Source organism: Cornus florida, unplaced genomic scaffold (assembly GCF_030987335.1).
Source record: "Cornus florida cultivar Cherokee Brave unplaced genomic scaffold, ASM3098733v1 CherokeeBrave_3.0.0_Hap2_Chr08, whole genome shotgun sequence".
NCBI classification, from domain to species: domain Eukaryota; kingdom Viridiplantae; phylum Streptophyta; class Magnoliopsida; order Cornales; family Cornaceae; genus Cornus; species Cornus florida.
In genome coordinates this window covers 41,065,420-41,091,183 of record NW_026775578.1, presented here as the reverse complement: position 1 = coordinate 41,091,183, position 25,764 = coordinate 41,065,420, and the positions used below count along the sequence as shown (strand labels likewise).

Here is a 25,764-nt window from a genome sequence, read left to right as displayed (position 1 = left end):
TGGAGCTCCTTAGCACGAGATGAAGGTAGGATCTTCATGTTATAGGAATTCATATTTGGGAAACTTAGGAGGATCTTGGATTGGTGGATGAGAAGTTAAGAGGTGCCTTCGCTCTCAGCAAGGCCCAATTAACAAGATGATGGGATTATACACGTCGTGACAGCTGTGATACCCCCTAATTTTGGAACACGGATTGATCAAGTCCGCGCACAAAATCAAGGGATATCAAAACAATTTAAGTATTTAACAAGCACAGAATACAAAGATGAATAATAAAGAATAAATAAACCGCTGAAGAAAACTAATAAATAAATATTACTTAATGATTCTCCAACAATTACAATTCGGAAATCCCATAACTCAAAAACCCCTTAAAACGTTATCCAATAATCCAATACTATTTAAAAGTACACAAGATGAATAGACGAATGACAGTCTCCCAGCTGCGGATCCTCAACCTCGAGACTGGAACCTCTAATAACCTGAAAAATAAATCGTGGGTTAAACCCTACGAGCAAGTTCACTCTACCAGGCCTCTGAAAACCAATAAGCAGATCATCTCTGATCAAAACCAAACCTAATAAAGTTTTAACTTTAATAAAGCACGATATACATGTCTATATATAATTATATATACTATACTGATCACATCCATTAATAGGTTTATTAAATTTCCATACCTATTAAATAATTATTAAAATAATATTCATACCTAGACCAATCTACCATTTCATTTTATAAAAACTCCTTTGACCTTAATCCCATCCTAGTCAGTTGTTTAATCATTTAAACAACAAATTATAATAAAAGAAATACTCTATTTAATCCCAACCCGATAATGATTTTAATTGTTTAAATCACATATCCAAAATCCAAGTTTTGACAAATCATCCACGTCTTCCCCAATATTATTTTATTAATGTAAAATAATACACTAACCAGTAAGTACTAAACTATTCTCATTTAAGAATATCTAACCCTAATCCAATCCATACATACAACAACCATAGATGATATTTTAATCATCTAACACATAACAACGTAATTATGCTTTGGCAAATCAACCATGCCATTGTAAATATTTTTATTTATATATTGGCAATTCAACCATGCCTCCATAAGTATATTTATTTATACATTGGCAATTCAACCATGCCTCCGTGTATGTATATTTATACATTGGCAATTCAACCATGCCTCCACAGGTATATTTATTCATACATTTAATTAGCAATTCATCCATGCTTTCCATATATGTATTCTATTCATACAAATATTTAGGTAATATATTTAATCATTTGACAATTCATCCATGCCCACACTTTAACCATGAATTAACTTTAAAATTAACAATACGCTAATTCATACATAGCCATCACATGCACATTATACGCATATCATTAATTTAACAACCAGCCTATTAAGATATGCCAAATAAGAATGATAATATTAATCATCTTAAATGATTTATATATATATATATATACCTACACATATGTTATTTAATGTATATATGTGTTTAACACCTTCTTTAATAATCCTTGATTATTTAAAATTAATATACATACATACATACATACATATATATATATATATATATATATATATATATATAATTATTTATATATGTGTATATATATATATATATATCTATATATATATATATATATATATATATATATATTCATCCTTCCATACAACTCATAGACAAATTAAACTATATATACACATATATAAATAATTTTATATATATATATATATATATATATATATATATATATATATATATATACACTTCCTTCCATAACAAATTATTAATTTATTATATTTACACAAATTAGTGCAACTAAATATGTCAGAAATAGTTTCCTTTAAATACTCCATATTGGTTTAAATAGTTTTCCGACACTTTCTCATTAAAACATAAATATCTCCTAGTAGGATGGGAATCTGATAATGAAATTGGTACCATTGGAAAGAAGACGAAAAATCCTTGAATTTGAGCTCAAGAATGACCCAATTTCGATTTAAAATGACTAAGTTATGACCGTTTTAATTTCTAGTGTCGAATTAGGCCAACATAGTTTCCCACGCGCGCCCACGTGCTTACTATGCACTTGCACGCGCTGGATTCAAGCCTCCTTGTGTGCTGGTATTGGCTAAGCTCTTTCAGCTACCGTGAGCTCACCACACTGAATCCATCACTTCCTTTATGCCGCATCCAATGGTCATAAATGAGTGCGCAAATGAACACGCTCACACTAGATTATTTTCTATTAACTATAATAGATCTAAGGTCCAGATCAGCGAGTGCACCATCTTCTCATGGTCTGCAATACACCAAATAATCCCATAATTGACCAGACCACTTCTATGGTCCAGATACACCTGCGCACCAAACTTTTATGCGCCGCGATGCACCATATCAATTCACATATGTTTAATTAATCAAATGGCCCTAATTGGCGTATACACCCTATTATCCTACACCGCGCTGCACTGGATCAATTCTTTATTGTGCCGCCGCTCCACATGCGCCAGTTACCTAGTATATATATATATATCTATATATATATCTATATATATATATATATATAATTATTTTCCTAACAAATAATAGGAAAATAAATCCTAATAAATTCCTAAAAATATCAGAAAAATTACAGAAAATTACAGAACAATTCTAGAAAATAAAGAAACCATAATTAACTCTCTTGGGTCACAAATCCACCTATAGATTGATTTTAAAATATACATAACACCTATATATATCAATTAAAATCCAATAATCTAAAAATCAAATATAATAGTTTATACTTTTTAATTATTCCGATCTAACCATAATTTTTAAACAAATAAATTTAATTAAAGCCTTGATACTCAAGGTGAAATCCTTATGAGTTCTAAGAGGAAAGTTAGAGAAAACTCGCCTGAAGGTTTCGAAACGAAACCGACGCTTTAAGCTTTAATTATCTCTTCCAATTCCGACGTCCTCCTTTTCAGATCCGACCTCCTCCTTGTCAGCCCTTCTTCTTCCTCTCTCTCTGTCTGTTTTATTTTTCTAACGTGTAAAACCTTTAACCCTAAAACCTTATGTGTATTTTTATACACCTTAAATTCCAAATCCTATTCCAACTAGTATTATGAATTAAAATAATAATCTTTAAATAATTTATATCTATAAACATATATATATATAAATATATATTCCTTCCATAATTGACTCATTAGTTAATTAAATCATATATACTTATAAATATCAATAAATATATATCTATATATATATCTTTCCATAACAATTATTAATTAATTATATTTATATATAATTATATATATATATATATATATATATATAATTGATACAAAAGTGATCATTTAAATAATTAGATAAATAATTAGATAATTAGATAACCACGGACCTTCATTAATTAACCCAATAAGATTTCATACAAGCCCAAGACCACATCTTTTGGTCCAACTTTCCTTAAGCCCAATCCAATTAATTTAAATAAATAAGATAATTAATTAAATACAGAAATTAAAATAACTAATTACATGAAGCACATAAACAAACAAGAATTTACAACTAAGTCATATAATACCAATAAAATCAACACACCAATAATTCAATCAATAATCAACCACACAAACAATCAATCATCATACATAATCACGAAATATAACTTAATTAAAATAAGATAATTAATCTAGCACTCAATAAAATAAAATAAATCATTGAAAAATAAAATAAAATAATTAATCCTAATTAATAAATCTTTTAAAATTATCGGGGTATTACAACAGCAAACCTTAAAATCACAATTAATGTTATGTCAGGCTTGACCAACCGACGGCCAAGCAACATTTAATGCCCCTAATTAGGGGAGAAGTGACATGGCAACATGGGACAAGGCTCGAGGAAATGATTAGACCCTTCAGACCCCTAAATCTTCATGATTACTCACGTAATCCGGATTGGGGGTGATGCATGCGAGGGACCATGCATAGAAGAAACAATTGAATAATAACCAATGGAATCCAGATCTATAAATGGCACTGTCCTATGAAGAAAGAACCAACCCCCGAAAGGAAGAAAAGCTGTCATGAAATATTGTATACTCGCCCTACCACCATCTTTATCTTGATAATTGGTCTTCTTCTCCTCCTCCTGCACTGAGCATCTCCTCTTTTTCCTTCGTATTTGTATTCCTAATATCTCTATTTTATTGTTGTTTTATTACCTAGTAGAAAAGAACCCCTACACACTTTGAGGCTTTCCATCTAGAAACGGAGCTTATTTACATGGGCTTCCTGCATTTTATGGGCGATGATGATGAGGCAAAGAAATTCAGTTATAGTTTCGAAGTTGATAGAAATGGCAGAAAGTTAACATGGCAAGGAGTTCCAAGGAACATTCGTGAGACAGCTTGTGACGGTCTAGATGGACTAGTTATTCGGCAAAACTTGGAGATCTTTTCTGATGGTGATAAGCAGGATCTGAAACTAGAGGTGGTAGGACCGGTCGCATATGGGAAGAACAGATAAAAAATACGGGCTGCTTGGTTTGTAACTATGGAAACAGATTTCTTTTCTCATACAACTGAAAACAGAAAACTATATAAAAAGCTCTGCTTGGTACAGTTTAATGAAAACTCACTTATAAAAATGTTTGTTTTCGGAGAACTATAAATGATTTTATGTTTTCTGAATTCTTGATAAAAGATTTTTTATTTTCTGAATTTTTTAGAACTTTTTTCTGAGTTACAAACTATACAGGCCCTAGTTCTCTGGAAACATGCATTTTTATAACTGCGATTTCAAAAAACAGTTTTTAAAAAACTGAATTAAACAGAGTCTTTGTAAAGTTTCTGATTTTCAGTTATTTGTTGCCGGAGTTACAAATAACACATGGAAATTTCCTCTCCTTTTTTTCCGATTTTGTAAATGGATTTAGTTAGTTAGGGGATGCTATTGCTATCACCCTGAGCTACCCTTTGCGGTGATCTGCAAAGAAGAAGCTCACAGTGAGAGTGTCCCCTCAATTGGTCACAGTGAGGCTGTCAAGGTTGTCCTTATAACTGCATCATGGTTTGCGGAAAATTGAGAATAAATGTTTATCCTTGAACTTGCATACAATGTGGGAATAAGACGCTCTTAAATCTGTTCACAAAAAATATGAAATAGAGACAACGACGCTTGTAGGTGGGCACATTCGTACATTTACACGTAAAAGTGTAGAAAACACTTAAAATTAGGTCTGCACCTGAAATGTCCCTCTTAGCACCCTCTCTTCAACAGGGATAATACCCAGTAAAGGCCTTTCCTAGGGTCTCACTGTCCCCAAGACACTTCAATTCAAATCAATCCATCCAAATGGAGCAAGGAATGTAGAAACATACAAAATTGATATATTTCAGATTAGATGCTTTGAAGAACATGTACTGATTTTAGATACAATATCAAACTCAATAAAGCCTGTTCTGCAGGCATTTTAGAATCTCCAACTACACAAAAAAAAAAAAAAAATCATTTCCATGGAAAGACCCAATATCTAATGCACGAGTCTATGACAAACCAGCATCAGATAGATTGTGACCAAACTCTAGTAGTGGCAATTTTCTAGCCAAGCGCATAAATTAAGCCCCAAAAGAGTGGAACCATGGCACAAAAGTACATCAAAAGAGGAGGGCTGTAGATGGCTTCTCCATGTGGTTTGCTGCAGAATTATATACGTTTTGGCCCCTTCTTTGTCCATCTTGTCAAATACAATGCCACAGGAGAACAGCTCCTAACAGCTGCTCTTTAGAAATAGAAATAACAATCATAATTGAAAGTAGCCATACTCCATTGGCCAGTCTGAAGAGTAGAACCTGCAATATTGAAATGGTCTTTGCAGTCAAATCATGTTTATCTCTGTAAGTAATGATGTTCTGAACTGATGAATGCAATAAAGTGCCGGCTAAGCACTAAGTAGATTTTCTAATAAAAGCAAAATCGAATATAAGAAAAATGGAAAACTTACCTAAGAGTTTGGCAACAGTCGACCGTTATACATCTTATCAAGTAATTGTTTTGCATCAGGCCTCCTGAGAAGGCCTTTGTTGTTTGGTAATCCTGTACCTAAACAAACAGGACACACAAGTTTCCCACGACCTGTACCACCAACCACAATGAGAGTCACTCGCAACCATTTCAATTCTAGATGAAAGAAGAAAACAGTTGCAACATAGCAGAGCACAAGTCATGATATTTTATTGATTTTCATCCAGAATGAATATCAATAAAAGTTCCAATTTCTCATCCCTTTCCTAGTAAGTTAATGAAGCTTTTCCATGCAACAACACCAACACTGTACAGCACTCAGCACACCATGCATGTTCATGCCAACACTTAAAACAAGTTTTTTGTTTTCTACAAAAATATAAAGAGTATAAATATTGGCAATAGCTACCATTTGAGGCTATGCTCAGATAGAGATTGCATCCACTAAAAAATTGTACTGACCAATTAACATAAAACGAACTGGACTTGAGAGGTCAAGTATATGGCTTCGTCCTGTATCCTCTGCCTGAAAAATTGTGTTATGTTACCCTAAAGAGTTTGCACCCTAAAAATTGTCCCGATCACATACCTTAAAAAATGGAGTGGACTTAAGAGCTCAAAACATATATTTTTTCCGGTAATTTGAGCTCAATATATTATGTGTTTTTGTAGTGTCTTTCTCTGATGGCAGTTCGATTATAACTATCTGATAATAAAAATTTACAACTTTTGCTATGGCCATAAAATGGTAATTTATTTTAATACCATGTCCTCATTGTGTCTAGGTCCCATTTTTAAAAATTTCCCGAGTCGCGTCTGTCTTAGGGTTGCTGGATAACATCCCGTGGTTTTTACCGTTTCCCACATAATTTTTCGTGGTCTTTTTTATTTATTTATGTGATTACATAATGTGCTTGAGTTGACCAAGTTTGGTTGTGATAAGTTGAAATAGATAAAGTTGGGAAATTTGGGTAAAATTAATCAAAATTTGAAAAAGACCTATTAACAATCCTCCCCCTGACAAGATCTAATATTCCAACTAGTTAAACCAATAGCTTCGACTGCAGATTCTTAACATCAACTAAACTTTGTCTATAAGAACAATGTCTAAAGTACTCTGAAATAAAGAATCAACCTTAACCACTAGTTGTTTTTTACTCTTTGTTCTGATGATTCCATTCTAGGAGCACTTGTTCTTCCTAAAGTACAAATAGTTTACAAAAATATAATGTGCCATGAGGCATTACTAGTTGAGCAATATCCTTTGAAAAATAAAAATTTACTTCAAGTGAATGCACATCTAAAATTGCAAACAAATATTGTTAAATGCATAAATATTACTAGTATTTAGGAGCATCAGTGGAAAATACATACCATAACAGTTTGGGCATTCAGTAAACTCGTAAACATCTTTAGCTCGTTTTCTATTGAGGGCTTTCCATTTTCCTGTACCACCACACATATCACCTAAATAAAAGCAAATGAATATTTCATGCACCAGAGAAGGGTACCAGAAGTACTGCAAGTGCTGAGTTATAGTAATTGTTTAGCTTTAGAAATTTCAAAAAAAATAAATAAATAAATAAATCTCATTCTTTGTCCTTTACACCATTTGTTTGAATTGAATATATTAATTGCACGCAACAGAGAGAAAGGGTAGGGAAGAATCATGAACATGTTCAAAGCAGCAAAATGTTGTCCAATTTTTTTCTCTTTTAGATTTCCAACAGAAATCATATTTTAGAAGGCAAAAGATGGAAATTAATCTGTTGGATTTTTTAGCATAAGCCTCAGCGTAGAAGGTGTATATATTACAAATATATAAACATATTAAAATGGAATTAGAGAGAATAAACAATACTTTAAATATGCAAATAATGAAAAGGAGAATCAAGAAATGAATGCATAATCCCAATGGAGGTTAGATGAATGAATAATGAAGTATTTCGATCTCGCACATGGGGAGAATCCACTTGGCAAGGATTTTGAGAGCCCATGGTTAAGGTGTCTAAGAGACTAGCAGGGTGAAAGTAGGCTCATATTTCTTTTAGGGGCAGAATACCATTATGCTTACCAAAAAAAAAAGGGGCAGAATTACCATTATTTAAGAAGCTATTTCTAATATCCCCACCTATATAAAACCCATGTTTGTATTGCTTCCAAAATCCCCAATGGTTCTATGGCGTAAGTGGTCTTGGTTTAGGCAATATGGTCCTTGAGAACAAAGCCTAAGCTGAAAATGATCAGGAAAATCTCCAGGAAGGAGAGTTTCCTTTGGCACATAGTGATTGGAAAACAAGTATGGCCTCCAGGAATATGGGTAGGATGCAAATCATGCAGTAGTAGAATGATTCACCATCATCCTTGGAAGTCTATTTCTTAAAGGTACAGAAAATATTTGCTCTGTTTCAAGTATTATAAGAATATGAGTAGGTGGACTGAAGTTTCCTTTCTACCACCTTCACAAGACCTTTTCATTTCTACATTCTATAACTAGCTAATTGCCTGTTTCCTTATTCTAATCTGCTGGCAATTCTTAAAATTACTCATATGGAGAGGAGGAGGAGGAGGAGGGGTGGAAGAGAGAGAGAGAGAGGGAGAACCTTGGCCATTCTTCGAACTTCTAACTTTTTGTTTTGGGTAGGTACAATATACACAAAGGATCCTAACTAGGAGTTGAACCCCCGTTCCACCTCCTTTAGTGGTGGTAGGAGGTACCACTCACGCTTAGTGCTAGCGATTGGAATATTAACTTCTCTTTTAACCTCGATGATATTGAAGGCACAGACAATTAATCTCTTTGCTAGATATTATATAGGAGGTTTATATTTCCTCTGTTAGTCAAATTTTCACATTTGTCCCTAAAAACGAACCATTTTCTTACATATTCTCTTTCTTCCAATTTTTTAGCAACCACAACCTAGCCTAGCAGCTAAGTGACTAGTACTCAAAAGCATAGTTGTTAAAGGCACAAGGCGCACTAAGGTGCCAAGGTCTCTTGCAGGCTTGCAGCCTAAGCACAAGACCCAAGGTAAAGGGTCAAGGCCGATTTAAATAAGGCAAGTATGTAATAAATAAGCATATAATATGTAAGGGGTAAATTACACTGACCTCTCTAGTTAAGCGAAATAACATAGACCTCTCCTATGTATTCAAAATTGACACTGATTTCTTCTCGAAGCAAATGTTTTTAACAATTTCAGCCCTCCATTAATATGCTCAATGCCGAAGTGGAATTGATCAAGTCAGGTGTTGAAAAATTTTAAGTTCCACTATTGCCCTTATATCACATATTAGGGCATTTTTAACCTTTGGATTGATGTTCAATGACTTTTTTTACCCTCAATTATGATTTATAAAATGATAGAACTACCCCCATCTTGAACGGCCCTGAGACCGTTCTTGGAACTCAATTGTCATCTTCTCTCTCCAGTTTATTAGATGAAACCTATATGAATATAATATATTTTGCATATGTAAGACCCCCAAAACCACCATAAACCAACTCTTAAACCAAATTTGATCCCAAACACTAGCACATGTTATTTAAGTATATATACTTAAGCTTACAATTTTCATCAAATATTTCATAAGATTAAACAACAAGATCCATCAATCTGACAGGTAAACATTATTAACATATAGGCATTGTTAATTAATAGTCATTTAAAAATAAAAATAAAAAGGTTTGAATGAATGATTCGAAAATAAAATGACACACTTTTGTAGCCTAGAGCCTACTAAAAAGCATGAGCCATAGGGTTTTTTGTGAGCCTGACTATAAGGGTATGGCTTGTAGTAGGTTGAGGTGCTCCAACTGAACTTTCTGCAGCCTAGGTGCAGCTACAAACAATTATGCTCAAATGTGCCTCCAAGAGTCAAAGTTTTTGCTTCACTTGTGGCCCTCAATAGGGTGAACATGAATTATATGCTTGAAAAAAGTAATCCTAGAAAGGTGTTTTTTACTTGGCATTTGTGTAATGTGTTCAAAAAGGTAAAAAGTAATGATCGCCATTTATTTAATTGCTTTTACTTGTGGCAAGATTGTTCCCCTTGGCAGGGATTGTGGGTGTAGAATATCGTTATTGCATCTACCCTGCTGTTAATAGTGATGATGTTGGGAGTGAGAACGGTGGTGGCGCCACTGTAATGGTGGTGTTAGTGGGACTGGTGGCAGTAGTGAATACGACTGCTAGAGGTAAGCAAACGAGTAGTGCACAGAAAAGAGATTTAAAGTTGGGGACAGCAGGTCTTTTCTTCTATTCAGCTATAGAAAGGGAAAGCATGCTGTGTATGTGTGTGTCACAGAGAGAGAGAGAGAGTGGGATTTGGCGGGATTATATGAAAATTTGAGGGAAGTTTCTATCCTAAGTTTTTAATTGTATTTCTTGTTTGCTTGTTTCTTACTTTATTTTCAAATTCAAAAGACTTCTCTTTTTAATCAACAAATCTATGCATCCTGTCAAAAATAAAAAGCCCAAGTCACATTTTTTTTTTTTTTTTTAAAAAAAAAAAAAAGGTACTTGCAAGTTGCAAATTCAAAAAACTTCCTTCTCTTCTTAACCAACTAATCTATGAATCCTGTCAAAAATAAAAACCGCAAGTGACAGGATTTTGTTTTGAAATAATAAGGTACTTGCAAGCTGCAAATACTATACTATATATATACTACACAGATGTTCATAATACGCAAGTAGATGAAGGAAACAGTATTAACATGAAATAAAATGAAATGTCTACACTTACAAATTATTGCACCACTACCCCCACAGTTTCGACATGCAGGTTTTTCTTTTCCTTCCAAAGCAATGGCCTTTGGTTCACAAATAGAATTACCAGAAATGTTTATAAGAGCTACACTTGAGCAGAAACATGTCAAACACTGCCGTCGTGAGGTAAATGCTTGAGATCCCTGTATTGTTTATAAAGGAAAGAATAACAACATTTACTGAATTAGTAATTTTAAAAATACTCAGACATCAGAGGCACTGTTTTTAGATTAGTAACAGTAGCAGATGCTCCTCACCAAGATATAACAGTAGCCATTGCAGGCACTATGACAAGCACTAAAAATACAAACCTTCTTCTTGATAGGTTCCGATGAGTGATCTGAAATATCTGGAGAGGAATCATTTTCCAAGCTGGATCTCACATTAAACCCAACAGACTTTGAGTTAACTGTCATTCATCACAAGTAAATAAAAACAAAAGTAATTACCCACTTCGATAACAAGTAGTCAAACACCAATCCAGTCTTCAAAAATTTAAAATGATAAAGTGAGAGTTTAGAATGAGTTCAGCAAGGTAAAAAATTAGAGCTCACTCTGGAGCATGGGATAAATCCATTCCATTATACCATAACATAACATTTCAAACCAGAAACCGACTATCCAGAATGCTTATAGAACAAATTGAGCTATAAAGGCAAATAATGGAGTTCAGAAACTGGAAATTCGCAAGGAAGTATAAGACACAGAATAAGGACCTAAAGTTGTTCGAAAGATGTCTATCAAAGAGCAATTCATTTCCTCCTACTAGCTCCTGAATCTCACAATCACTCAATTTTTTGTAGGTTGGATATTGTAAAACAAATAGAAAAAGAAAACTGACATAAGCATGGTGGAGTAATTCAATTCACGGCATGCGTATACATGCGCTTGAAGTTATGATACAGCTCTAGTTCGAAGTGGAATTCCATACATGGTTTCTGAATTGGGTGACCCTATTTAAATTATCAGCTATTTCAATTCCATCAGGAAGCCAAATTCGTAAAAATTCATGACGAAAATTCAGCCAAAAGGTGAAAATTTCGGCAGATTATTGAAGATTTCATTATGCAGGCATTTCTGAAAAATTTAGATATTGGGAACTTCAGACTGAGTAATTGAAGAAACTACAGATTCAGTGCTAGTAAAATCTTAACTCAAATTTGGAAAATCATCCATTTTAATTTTGGGAAAACTAATAAACCTTATATGGGTTGCTAATGGCCGAGAACATTAAGATTCTGTGTCTTATTTTGAACAAACTACATGCTAACATTTCACAATATAAGACTCTGTATATAAAATGATGTTAATTTTAACAGTATAAATTAAACTAAGAACAAATCTGAATATTGATAGCTTAAAGGTTTCAAAAAAGCTAAAACCCATAAATGGGTGTTCAACAAAATCAATCGAGAGAGAGAGAGACTCACACTGCTCTGGGGGGTACAAAAAAGAGGGGAATAGAAAAGGGTACATGAGAGAAGACTGTGTATATAAATTGATGTTAATTTTAACATTATGAATTAAAAACTAAGAACAAATCTGAACATTGATAGCTTAAAGTTGTCAAAAAGCTCAAACCCATCAATGGGTGTTCAACAAAATCGAGAGAGAGAGGAAGAGAGACTTACACTGCTTTGAGGGGTTTTTCGAGTGTACTGAGAAGAGTGGGAGAGAAGAGGGTACAGGAGACGATTGAAACGCCATTCGTTCTGTTTCTCTCTCTAGATTCTCTTCGTTTCTCTCTCTTCTGTGTGAGGCGAGACATGTCGGATTCTGTTAGCCGCGAGATAAGTTGGAGGGAAGATAACTCCGACGTGGCCGATTGAATAGTAACAATAAAATCTCATTTGAATTTATTCTAATATTTGGATAATTAGATTTTAATAATAGTTAACAAGAGAAAAATTAATATCTAGAGTTTTATTTGTAATAATAATAATAAATACAAAAAAAAATTATGTAAATACTACTTCCATACAACCTCAAAAACTTTGATTCACAAATTTTTATGACCTATCTATTATGATCTAGGCAAATTTCATCTATGATTGCGTCTATTCATAAGTCTCCCAAAAAATTGAAAGAAACAATGTTGCACATGTGCAAGGGGAAATTATTTCTTATGTTGAGCAATATTTGACAAAAAATTAAAAAAAAATGGATAATTAATTAACTAACTAAAAATGAAAGAAACATCGCACCGTTGCAACGTTGTGGAGCTAAAAAAAGAAAGAAACAATGTTGCATAGGTGCAATTCTTTTTTATTTTTATATAAAAAAAATATACAATTTTGCAACAGTGAAATTGTCACTTAATTAATTTATTTATTATTATTATTATTTTTGCAGTAGTGGAAGTTAAGTAGGAATGAGAGCAAATTCGGAAGTTAAAACGTTTAAGCACATTCGGAACATAAAAGTAACACTCGTTAAAAAAATTGTGACTTAGAGTAAAAGTAGCATATTTACATATTTTATAGGGGTTTTTCTTTTGTATATAATTATTTGCATGAGTAACAAAAAGTAGTTTATGTTAATTGTTCTTCGTACTGAAAGACCAATTTGCTAAACAGGACTAAATGGAATTAAGGTTCATCACTAATGATACGTTGTACCCATCCTCAACCACCTTTTAAAAAAAAAAATCAAACAGCCAATTTGCTATACATGGGATCACTGATATGTTGTACTCAAATTTTATCACCTCTTTAAAAAAATTAAATAAATTTTAAAAAAAATTAATTCTTCTAAAATTAATATACAATAAGTTAAAATTTAACAAAAAAATTAAAAAAAAAAAAAAATCTAATCATAATTTAAATATTATATATAATGTATTTAAAAATATATACTCCTTTCGTCCTAAATTTAAGTGTCGCCATTGATTTCTGGAGAGTGTATATATATATATATATAATATTAAAATTCGGTTCAGGTAGCATATCAATTCAAGTTCAATCCAAATCAAATTTGAACGGAGATTTTTTAACTAACACCCTACCTTAACTATAAAAATAAATATTCAAGTCCACAAAAATTGGGCTGGGCTGGGGTTGGGTTCGGTTGCCCAACCCAATTTACACCCAACTTCAAAGTGCCATCTATTCCATTTACTAGTTCTCGTTTTTGCTACTGTCTTAGGGTTTCGAAACAGGATTTTTGTAATCCCCTGTAAGTCTCTCCGTCTCTCTCTATATATGCATATATATATATATATATATATATATATATATGTATATAATAAGCTTTGCAAAGGTGCTCAATTTTTGATTGCTGAGCTTTTGCGTAGTAGGTAAGGTAAGATGGCGAAGAAGAAAGAGAGATCCGTAAATGTATCTGGAAAGCCAAAGCATTCGCTGGATGCTAACAGAGATGGGAATGGAAACAAAAACAAAGGCAGTCGCAGCGCCGCCACTGTGCGGAGGCTTAAGATGTACAATACGAGGCCCAAACGTGACAGTAAAGGGAAGGTTCTTAAGCACGACTTGCAATCCCAGGAGTTGCCATCAACTCGAATCCAACCCGATCGCCGCTGGTTTGGTACATGACCCAATATTATTATTATTATTATTATTTGTTATCCCAATTGTTAAATGTTCTAAAATGTTTTTAATGGTGTAATAACGTGATTATTACATTACATGACTCCTCCACATTTGCTCAATTAACTCCCTGTGTATAATTTTTCTGTGTATATGTACGAGTTGAATACAGACATATGGGTTTGGGGATTCAGCTCAGAGATATGGCAAACCCAGTTTTAGTTTGAAATATATAGAAAGATACACTGAGATTCACACCAAAATTTAGCTAGTGTTATAATTTTATGCATTTTGATTAGATTTATGGCAATTATTGGAGCCTCTCTAGTATCCTATTTAAGCAGAAACTGGGTTACTTAGCTCTGATTTGATAATTTTATTGAAGTAAGATTCCTATCTGTTACCAGTAGAGCAAGTTCATGCCCGAGTAGCTATTGCTTAGAGAGGTCTTTAGTAGTGATTGTCTTAGAAAGAGGTGGCTAGCCTACAATTACCGAATAAGATTTATCCCAAGTAGCTAAACTTTAGAAAGAGGTATACTATTTTCTTAATACTGAAGGAGCATATTTTTATATCATCTCTCTTAATTTGTAGGCAATACTCGAGTTGTAAATCAGAAAGAGCTTGAATTTTTTCGTGACGAACTACAAAATAGACTCTCAAGTAACTACAATGTCATTTTGAAGGACAGGAAACTGCCCATGTCCCTTTTAAATGATCACCAGAAGGTATGGAGTTTTTGTTCAATTGGGCTCTTATTTTCATTTGAAAGGGCCAAAAACTTTTTTTTCTGCAAGAGTTAAAGTTTATTAATATAATAGCTTTGCAAAATTGTTAGCTAATTTTGATCCTTGTTTCATGTCTATCAAGCAAGCAAGAGTTCATCTTCTTGATACAGAGCCTTTTGCGGATGCATTTGGACCTAAGTCAAAGAGAAAGCGTCCAAAGCTGATGATTTCAGATTATGAGTCATTAGCTAAGAAGGCTGATGGTTCACAAGGTAAATGAATGTAATTCATATGTTTAACATTCTGGTGAATGTAATCAATTCTAATCTCGTGGTACTTGCATATATAGTGGATGTTTTGATAAATGAACCCGTGAATTTTATTACTATTATTTTGTTGTTTTAGTGGCTAGTTAGCATGACTCAATTATTTTTTAAACCCACAGTGGTTATGTACTTCATATCATTTGTTTCTCATACTCTGTAGATGCCTTTGAGGAGAATTATGGTGCTACTACATCCGTAGAAGGAAATGAAGGAGACGGATTCAGGGACTTGGTTCGGCATACAATGTTTGAGAAAGGTCAAAGTAAACGCATATGGGGTGAGCTCTACAAAGTGATAGACTCATCAGATGTTGTTGTCCAGGTCAGAGTTTTGCTACTTATTTGCTATGTTCTATAGAAAAAGAGAATTAATGTCTGTGTTTTCTCAGCTGAAAGTTTAATTTTAGCTAATTGTGGCTTGTTTTTTCCTATAAAAGTATTTCTCAAGGACATCTGTACTATGGCTGTTCCAGTTTTATACATGTTATCGTCCACTGGATATTAATCTGGTTCTATTAATTAACACAGAAGATAGACTGTTAGCATCATTAGATTTTGTTGTGGCCAATGGAATCTCTCTTGAGTGATTTGTCACATCATACAATTACATGCCCTGAATTTTGACTCGGATTCCTTCCTTCACCTCTTCTTTTATGGCAAAAATATAAAATAAAAATAAAAAATTAAAGAGATAGAGAAGTTGGAGTTTATATGTTTCTAGTTGCAGGTTTTGGATGCTAGAGACCCACAAGGTACAAGATGCTATCATTTGGAGAAGCATTTGAAAGAGCATTGCAAGCATAAACACATGATCCTCTTGTTAAACAAGGTACTTGCCTTATTACTTTTGGAGTTCCAATGAGATTATTAGAGTTGGCTTTCCTTATTTTCCACGATGTTTGTATGAGCCCACCGTAAAATTTTACTGCATTATTTTCTCAGTGTGATTTGATCCCTGCTTGGGCAACAAAGGGTTGGCTTAGAGTGCTGTCCAAGGAATATCCTGCTCTTGCATTCCATGCAAGCGTCAACAAGTCCTTTGGGAAGGTATGTCCGATATATTTCAATATAATGACGTGCAAATGTGTTCGCACTACTAAAAAAGAAAAAGAGGGGATATAAATAATGATTCCTTAGGACCCCTTAAAACTCTCATCACTCCAACGGTACCTGTATTTCCAAAAAATTCAAAATTTCACTGTATGCTTGCATAATTAGGATAGAAATTTCACTTCAGAAAAACTGGTCATAGGGGCCGCAGCAGAAAGTGAGGTTTCATAAATTGGTATTTAGATATTGTTGAAGAGTAGATGCATGGGTAGCTACATTATTCAAACTGACAAGGAGGCTAGTACCAAAAATCCTTTTGACTTGGCTATAGAATGTACGATTTAAAAATGTTCTTCCTTTAACATTCTTCCAAAAAATTCAACTTTCTGAATTCATGCAGACTATGCAGCATGATTAATTGTTTAATGATTAGATATCATATGTCATAATTATAGGCCATAGTATCGTATAGTTTAAGTGTATGCTTTCCCTTTTCCAAATCATATTTTCAAAATATATATCATCTTTTCTTTGAATGTAGACAATGATTAACAGTACTAGTTGAGCAAAAACTGCACATAAGCCCATTCATGACTCAACCCACTGTTGTTCCTGTGGAGACTTGTACCATTAACCTCCCATGTGGGAGGAGGAAGAGATACCACTTGAGTTGGCCCTTGGTGGTAATGGTAATGCATACTCCCACCTTAAGTTGTGCAGAACTTGAGAACTTCTTACCTTTTTACTGGGTGTACTTTGTGTATCTTCTGATGTTCACATATATTTGTTTCAGTATGATGGTCTATTGTTATGTGAGCTTATGTATTTTGTTGCTTGTAGGGATCTCTTCTATCAGTATTGAGACAATTTGCCCGCTTAAAAAGTGACAAGCAAGCAATATCTGTGGGATTTGTTGGGTATCCCAATGTGGGAAAGTCATCAGTAATCAACACACTACGTACCAAGAATGTAATGTTCTTATTTCTAAATCAGTCCCTGTGCCTTGCGCTAATGTGTGTGATATTTATGTGAACCTGTAATTGGTGAATTTGATAATTGATATAACAGAAGTTTGGTTTGGTTATCTTGACAAAACCGAATGAAGTGATTCACTATTTTATTTTATTTTTTTCCTGCACTGTAACAATCCTTGTCAGAATAAATGAAAGTAGATTTTGTTTAAATGTTGCTATCTATGCAGTAGGCTTTGAATGCCTGCATTATGTTGTAATTATTATTTTTATTTGAAATGCTTGAGTATGTTTTTACCACCTCCCAGCACCTGTTATCATTCCCCAATTTGGGTTTTGTGAAGCTATATGTGAATAATGAAAATGATTTTGGTGTGTAATATTATTAAAAATCATTTGAGTAAATGGTTGCAATTGCATGCTCTTCAGAGTTGTTGCAGTTACCTACAAAAAAAAGAAGGCGGCATTGTTGCCTTGTTGGTGGAAAAATTCTGTGGTTATGGTTTTACGATTGCAGTAGCAGGTTTTATGCTCTCTTTATTTTATTGGCTATGCATTTCTAGTTGGCCCATTTGGGACCTAAGTCACCTAACCAATCTGCTTATGGTTTTCATCTGTCGTGATATAATTTGTATTGGAACCTTTCTCAAGAAACTGTGACCCCTGTTTAGTTGCATTCTTAGTGATTGATGAAGGAATCATATTGCAATTAGGGATTACATGCAAAAGTTAGAGATGGATAAATTCAGCATTTTTTAGCTGGCTTCAGATGAGCAATTGGTTTCATTCTCAATGATTACATCATGATTTTCCTTTTCTTCGGTAACCCCTGTATTCTAAAATTTGTATACTTGTCCGCGAGCATGCACACAACCACACAGTCATTCTTGTAAGGTATATTTGCTTAGAAATGACTACCTGACTGGACGTTACCATGTAAGATTTTAACTTATCCCGATGGATCATCAAATACCCAGCTGTCCATGTTTGATGCTTTGTTTTGTAAAAGTGGACAAGTGACCTATACAAAAAGCACCCTAAATCATAGTAATGGCACTTAAAGCTTTCATTGGTAGTCAACAACGGTCTTGTCTATTAGTTGGCAACTATCACAAGTTATTATGTTAACTGTCCCAGACTTTTCAGGATTGCCGGGGGCCGTGGATAGAGACACCTTGGTGGCCGACTGTTATCAGCTTGATAGCAGGAGTACAACCTGGGATGTTTGTTTTCGAGGCATTTTTACGATTGAGAGTTGGAGGATGTTTTTGGATTCTTGGAGTTGTATCGCCAAGAGATTGTGGGAGTGGGCATTGATTCCTGTGTATGGGCTCCTTCTCCGCAAGGAAAATTTTCTGTGCGGTCGCTCTACAGGGTCCTCATGGATGGTCCAGGGCGGTCTGTGCGGTCGCTCTACAAGGGCCGTGGATAGAGACGCCTTGGTGGCCGACTGTTATCAGCTTGATAGCAGGTGGACAACCTGGGATGTTTGTTTTCGAGGCATTTTTACAATTGATTGGGAGTTGGAAGATGTTTTTGGATTCTTGGAGTTGCTGTATCGCCAGGAGATTGTGGGAGTGGGCATTGATTCCTGTGTATGGGCTCCTCCTCCACAAGGGAGATTTTCTGTGCGGTCGCTCTACAGGGGCCTCATGGATCGTCCAGGGCCTTCTTTTCTGTGGAAGGCTCTGTGTGGCGGTCCAAGGCCCCCCCCTCAAGGTGGCTTTTTTTGCCTGGACAGTTGTTCCGGGGAAGATTCTAACTCTGGACAACCTAAGTAGGAAATCAATTGTTTTTAAATGGTTGTATGTGCAAGAGAGATTAGGAGATGGTTGGTCATCTTTTGTTGCGCTGTTGTGTGACCTAAGACAGTTGGGGTCTTTTCTTGAGTTTGTTTGGGGTCCGTTGGGTTATGCCTAGGTCCTCCAAGGGTTTGATTGAGGCTTGTACGCCCCCCCCCCCCCCCCCCCCTCAAGGTGGCTTTTTTTGCCTGGACAGTTGTTCCGGGGAAGATTCTAACTCTGGACAACCTAAGTAGGAAATCAATTGTTTTTAAATGGTTGTATGTGCAAGAGAGATTAGGAGATGGTTGGTCATCTTTTGTTGCGCTGTTGTGTGACCTAAGACAGTTGGGGTCTTTTCTTGAGTTTGTTTGGGGTCCGTTGGGTTATGCCTAGGTCCTCCAAGGGTTTGATTGAGGCTTGTACAGGATGTACAGTGGATACCCAAGTCCGTGACTTTTGGAGGATAGCGCCTCTGTGTGTTTGGTGGTGTTTATGGACAGAAAGGAATAGGAGATCCTTTGATGGTAAGGAGACTCCTATTGGAGCGCTATAGTTCTTTATTCTTTGTTCTCTTTTTTGTTGGGTTTTGGGGGAAAATTGTATATCCATAGGGGAGATAGTTGATTTTTTGGACTCTTTGAGAGTTTAGTGGCCTTTTTTGGGGGGGCATGTGTAGTTTTTATTGGATGCGTTCCCTGTTTGAACGCTTTTTAATACAATTTTACTTATCAAAGAAAACAAAACTGGCCGCAGCACTAACTTGCATAGTAAAGAAACCTCACATCTGGTTTAAGATATATTTGTGCATCAGACACTGATTTTATTTTTTGGTTTTGATATTAGTTGCATGATTAGAAGTTCGTCATAATTAGTTTGCTGGATCTGTAATTAATTTTCTTGTTGAAGGTATTCACTCATCAATGAATAAGTGTAGAAGCAGTGCCTGCAATTGCATGGCAATATTTAATGGAATGTCGTTTTAAGAATTAATGTAGTCTGCTTTACTTTATTCTTTAAGTTTCAGTTGTTGATTCAAGCCTTTTTCTTCCAACCTTTCTTTTCTCTTTTTGGGTCTTTTTCTTCCCTTCTTTTCTCTTTTTTGGTCTAAGAACCAAGGTTGCTTAGTCCAGCGGCTTAGCTGATATGTTTGTTTCTTCCATTTTGAAAAAGGTTTGCAAGGTTGCTCCTATTCCAGGAGAGACTAAAGTGTGGCAATATATAACACTAACGAAGAGGATTTTTTTGATCGACTGCCCTGGAGTTGTTTACCAGAACAGAGACTCTGAAACAGATATTGTACTGAAGGGTGTGGTATGTTATTTCTGAATGCCTGCACAGTCTTTTTCATGATATTTGTCTTTTCTCTGTTTAGGTTAGGCTTTAGTTAAATTATGTTCATGTATTAGAACAAGATGCAATTTTTTTAATGAATTGCCCCTTGCTTCGGACTTTGCTTTTGGTCTTTGATTATCCAGAGTAGTGAGCCAATAGACCAACCCATCATGTTGTGAATGTATATTATGATGAAGTTGTGATTAACATTCTGCCTTGTGATGTGAAGTCCTGTATTTGAAAATGCCTTGAACTCTATACTTGTGTGCAAAACTTTTTATGTTTTTTGAAAGGTCAACGTTTTTCACTTTTGACCATCTGGTCACTCCATATAGGTGTTATCACAGTTTTAGTGTCTAATATTTAGTCTCTTACACTATATACTCTTAACTTCTTCTCCTCCCCTCCCCCCCCCCGGCGCGCGCGCGAAAAAAAAAAAATAAAAAGAGAAAAAAAGTGTTCAGCACTTCAGTCAGCAACTCTTAAATCAACGTTCTGTCAACTTTGAACTGCATCCTATGTACCTAAATATTTTTTAGGATTCATTTCTGTATCCATTCATCTAAATGAAAATGATAAAGATATAATTTCCGCTGGGGAGATTGGGCTTTGTTATTTACTCTCACTTGCTTTATTCAAAATTTTATATATTAAGCTGCAATGGTTTTTTTAATGCATCATAAGGACCAAGTAAATATGATCAAGGGCATTGGTTGCAGGCCAAATGTAAACTACAGATGGACAACAATTAAACATTTTGGGGCTTGTAAAATGCACTTTATGTGAAGTCTTTTTCTTCTGCTTTTTTTATCTTATGGTTCCCAATTCTTTTATAGTTAAATATCTCAAGTTGATTGGTATTTAAAGCAATTAAAGCACTCAGAGAATGGTAAAATAACTCAACCCTAAAAACTACCTAAACTCCAAAAATTATGTCGAGAACCAATGTGGGCATGGAAGTGCCATCAAACATACCAAATCAGCAATATCTAAGACCTTGTACATTTAAAAGGTTCATCCATTTGTTTGTGATGTGATATTCATCTGTATTGAACTATAGTTAGGTGTATGCTAGAATCTGAAAGCCCTCAAAAAGTGGTTGCTTCGAAGTAGCCACATGGTAGTGGTAGGATTTACTATCGGCAAATTATGTAACTATCAGGCACTTAAGAGGACGAACCAGTGTTTGAAAACATGTTGGTAGCAGTTGCATGCCTTACAATGCACTTTATAGTTAATTTCATGGTGTCTTGTACAAATTGTCTTATCACGAGAGTTGCATCTACATCGAACTATATCTAGGCATACGAAAAACCTGTAGAACTGGTTGACTTCTAGGTAGCCACCTGGTAATGTTAAGATTCACTGTTGGCAAATTATGCGTCTATCAAGGACCTAAAGGACAAACCAGTGTTTATAAATGTGTTGGTAGTGATACATGCTTAATGATGCACATCAAAATTATTTTTTTAATGCCTTGCAAAAACCAACTTTATTTTAAGAGTTTCATCAAATTGATATATAAATGATCGTTTTTACCCAAGCCTTATTTTAAGTGTGAGTTTGGCCATACAAATGTTATGTCTTATTTTAAGTGTTCTGAGTTTGGCCATACAGATGTTACGCTGCTCTCTTTCTCTACATTGCAGTTTCTGATCTATGTAACTCCTGGCTTACCTAAGCTTTTATAAAGCTTTCTTTTGTATTTTTGGTATTTAAATCTAATATTTTGGTACGCAAATCTTACATACTTCCAACAGTTTCAAATTGGTGAACTAATTGGCCCTTACCTTCAGGTACGTGTCACAAATTTGCATGATGCTACTGAGCACATTGGAGAAGTTTTGAAACGTGTGAAGAAGGAGCACCTGGAAAGGGCATATAAGATAAAAGACTGGTATGCTATTTTATCTGTATACCTGTAGTGTAATCTAGTTATATTCTGATTCTCAGTAGAACTTGGAGCAACTTGGTTCTTCCCAGTTTTGTTGACAAGTGGTTCTCTCTTCGTTCACTACTCTTCTAAACGTTTTCTCTAGCTTTGAACAGCTGGCATGTTTTTTTGACAAGTAGCTTACCATGTTCACAACTTTGAACTGCATATTGTGCTTTAAAAGATGCGGGTTTGTTTTATTTTATTGGCCCCTGTTGTATTCTTCTTCTTCTTCCTCCTCCTCCTAAAATAAAAACCCCTAAAGGGCGACAACAAATTAATTAAAACTTACCTACTTCATATGCGCAGCTTGCTTTTATTGATTGGGAGTAGTTTATGTGCAATCTGCTCGTAAACTGAAAAAAGATGATTAATATGCATTGATTCTAGCCGGCTAATCTGTAGCGTTCAGTTATTATAGTTTTGTTAATATTTTAGAGGGTGTATTTACCCCTATATCATGCAATTAAACATCTAACCAGATATGAATTTGAATGATGCGCGCTAGTGGCTTATAAATCACTTGACTATACCTTATTGTGTTGTTTTCAGGGATGATGATAATGACTTTCTTGTTCAGCTATGCAAATTAAGTGGAAAACTTTTGAGGGTAAGTTGTATTCTGAATGCTTGATATAAGTTTTAGTGTAATATAGCTAGGGCTGTAAACGAGCCGAGTAGTGGGCTGTTCGAGCTCTGCTCAGCCGTGCAGCAAAGATGTTTGAGCTCGGCTCAGAATTGTTCACGAGCTATTCGAGACGAGCTTCGAGCTTCGTTAACATATCAGTCCCAGAGTGTGTGTAGATATATATATATATATATATTACGGAATACAAGTTTTCCATTTACACAGATCCCCATAACAATACATATATATAGGCACACATTACACAAATGCATTCAAGAAAAAAAAAAAAAACAATATTACAGTGATCTCCGAGAAAATTATATATAGCCGATCTCGAAATCATACAGCCATGATGAAGTTTCCATCTCCTCTTGAGTCTTGATTATGAAAGAGAACAGAAGAGTGTGTGCAATAGAGAAGCTCTGGTAGAACTGTGTGGGAGAGACCTGGTAGGCGTGTGGCGCTGTAATTGAAAGAGGTAAAGAAGAAGAATGAGATTTGGTTAGGTTAGGGATTATATGTGTGTATATATATGTGGGCTTATGAATTTTATTCCTTTATGTGCCTAAAGTTGGGCCAAGGCCTAAGAGCTGAACTTAATATTTTACTTTAAAATGGGCCTAATATATAATTGAATATAAATTAAATGGATTTTCAGTTTCAACTATATATTAATATGTGTATTTATATATTTGTTAATTTATTTGTTTGTTTGCGAACACATTAATGAGCTTTGTTCACGAACATGTTCGCGAACAAACGAGCTGAGCAGGGGAGTGTTTGAGCTTGGCTTGTTTATTAATCGAGCTTTAAAATTTTGTTTGTGCTTGGTTCATTTATTAAACAAACAAACACGAGCCGAGCTCTCAGCGAGCCAAGCTCGAGCTCTTCGTCGAATGCTCGGTTCATTTACAGCCATAAGCAGTGTTAAAGAACTTGACGAAATGCTTTCCAGTTTTGCCAACCCTCTAGACTTGGAGCAAGTACTGTTCCTCTTATCAAAAAGACAATTTTTTTTTATAAAAAAAAAACTATATATATATATTTTTTTTTTTGGTTGGGGGTTGGGGGGAATATGTATTGAAACATATAATTTGTTTACTAAATACATCCAAGATCATACCTGGTAAAAAGATTAAAATTTAAATCCAATGCCTGTTACTTTTAAAATTATTATTATTGTTAAATCATAAAAAACTATATTAATTCACTCGGCTTTCTGACTTTATAATTCTGCCATCAGTAAATGTTAAAGTTGAATTGCTTTAAAATTTATTGAACCTTGGAGTAGGTTTACCTATGTATTGATGTATGATAACTAAACCATGCCAAGCCAAGCAGTAGTTATCACCATACAATTCATGTATGGTACAAACAAAATTTCCTATTCATTTATAGGAATTTTAAGTAAAATTCCTCATAATTGAGTTGTTTACTCAATCCTATGCCATTATGAGCAGTAGTTACTATTTGATTTGAAGAGAATAGGTTTAAAAATACAGCACCGTTGTTCGTAAGCCGTTCAGTTTAAGTATGACGTGTTTGAGATTGGCTGATGCAGCTATAAACATTAAGATAAGTTTGACCCACCATGGGTGGATGAGTTCACCAAGATGGCTCAAGAATTAGTTATTTGACTATCCTGCGTGTACTTGACGTACTGATTTGCAAGTTTATGTGTGTATCTGTTAAAAAAATCTCAACCCAAAATGGGTTGGGGAACCCTGAAATAATTCCATTGGCTCATTTGACATCAAATGTAGTTCTTAAGCAGAATCAGTTTTTGTGCTGCTCAGCGACAGCGTGGTTTGTTTTTAAGACTTAAATCTTTATGTTCTTCTTCTAAAGTTCTGTTAAACTGATCTGATTGTTTTTTCAACAGATCAGTTTTTGACGTTTTTCTCGATGATAACAAATTTGATGTTTTGTCCAGGGCGGTGAACCTGACTTGATGACTGTAGCAAAGATGGTCCTCCATGATTGGCAGAGGGGTAAGATACCTTTCTTTGTTCCACCCCCGCGGCAAGAAGAGGATTCTTTGGAGGAATCCGATAAATCTGGTTTACCGAAAGACACGGAGTTGACTGATAATCAGGCATCAACAGCTATAAGAGCCATTGCGGATGTTGTCTCATCCCAACAGCAGATAGATGTTCCAGTTCAAAAGGATCTCTTCAGCGAGAACGAGTTAAGAGGTGAGACTTTTGAGCAGCTTCCTGCCAGTGATTCCTAAGTTTTTCTTTTTTTCAAGAGAGAGAGAGAGTACTTGTGTAAGTTTTTGTTTGTTTCTTTTCTCTAAGAGAGAGAGAGAGAGAGAGAGAACTCGTAAGTTTTTGTTTCTTTTTCAGAGAGAGAGAGGGAACTTGTTCCTTTGCACAATAACCCCAAAGATATGTCATGACCTTGTATTTCTTCTGCTCAAACTAGCCCAGAATTTTATTCGTTATTTCAATTTCACCATCATGTGAAGTGTATGAAAAATATAGTTTTCAGAGGTATATATGAAATGTTCCTCGGAGTTACATTTTTTTAAAATATATATAAAAAAAAGAAGGGATTTATTTTGTTCTGGAGCTCCTGTGTATACTGAAAAAAGGTGACGGAAATCTTGGAATATTTAATTTGTTTGTAGTTAGTACTTAGGTTTTTTGTGATTT

At 34.6% G+C, this 25,764-nt stretch overlaps 2 protein-coding genes across 4 annotated transcripts; one reads left to right on the top strand and one right to left on the bottom strand.

The window, feature by feature from the left end:
- Positions 1–5,386: 5,386 nt before the first annotated feature.
- Positions 5,387–12,599, bottom strand: LOC132271469 (protein PHOTOSYSTEM I ASSEMBLY 2, chloroplastic). 2 transcript variants are annotated; one of them, XM_059772852.1, is made up of 6 exons: positions 12,443–12,599; positions 11,069–11,220; positions 10,789–10,954; positions 7,417–7,509; positions 6,023–6,153; positions 5,387–5,870 (listed from the first exon to the last, which is right to left on the bottom strand). In XM_059772852.1, the coding sequence occupies exons 1-5, from the start codon at positions 12,516–12,518 to the stop codon at positions 6,023–6,025; spliced, it is 618 nt and encodes a 205-aa protein (XP_059628835.1). In that variant the 5' UTR covers positions 12,519–12,599; the 3' UTR covers positions 5,387–5,870. The 2 variants fall into 2 exon arrangements, with proteins under 2 accessions (XP_059628835.1, XP_059628836.1); XM_059772853.1 differs by having other exon boundaries at positions 11,123–11,220.
- A 1,308-nt stretch (positions 12,600–13,907) lies between these two features.
- Positions 13,908–25,570, top strand: LOC132271467 (nuclear/nucleolar GTPase 2-like). Of its 2 annotated transcripts, none has more exons than XM_059772850.1 (12): positions 13,908–13,985; positions 14,104–14,354; positions 14,951–15,084; positions 15,227–15,356; positions 15,571–15,731; positions 16,137–16,238; positions 16,352–16,456; positions 17,300–17,428; positions 20,385–20,525; positions 22,343–22,443; positions 23,032–23,089; positions 25,041–25,570. In XM_059772850.1, the coding sequence occupies exons 2-12, from the start codon at positions 14,117–14,119 to the stop codon at positions 25,338–25,340; spliced, it is 1,599 nt and encodes a 532-aa protein (XP_059628833.1). In that variant the 5' UTR covers positions 13,908–13,985; positions 14,104–14,116; the 3' UTR covers positions 25,341–25,570. The 2 variants fall into 2 exon arrangements, with proteins under 2 accessions (XP_059628833.1, XP_059628832.1); XM_059772849.1 differs by having other exon boundaries at positions 13,914–13,985; positions 14,107–14,354.
- The last annotated feature ends 194 nt before the right edge of the window (positions 25,571–25,764 follow it).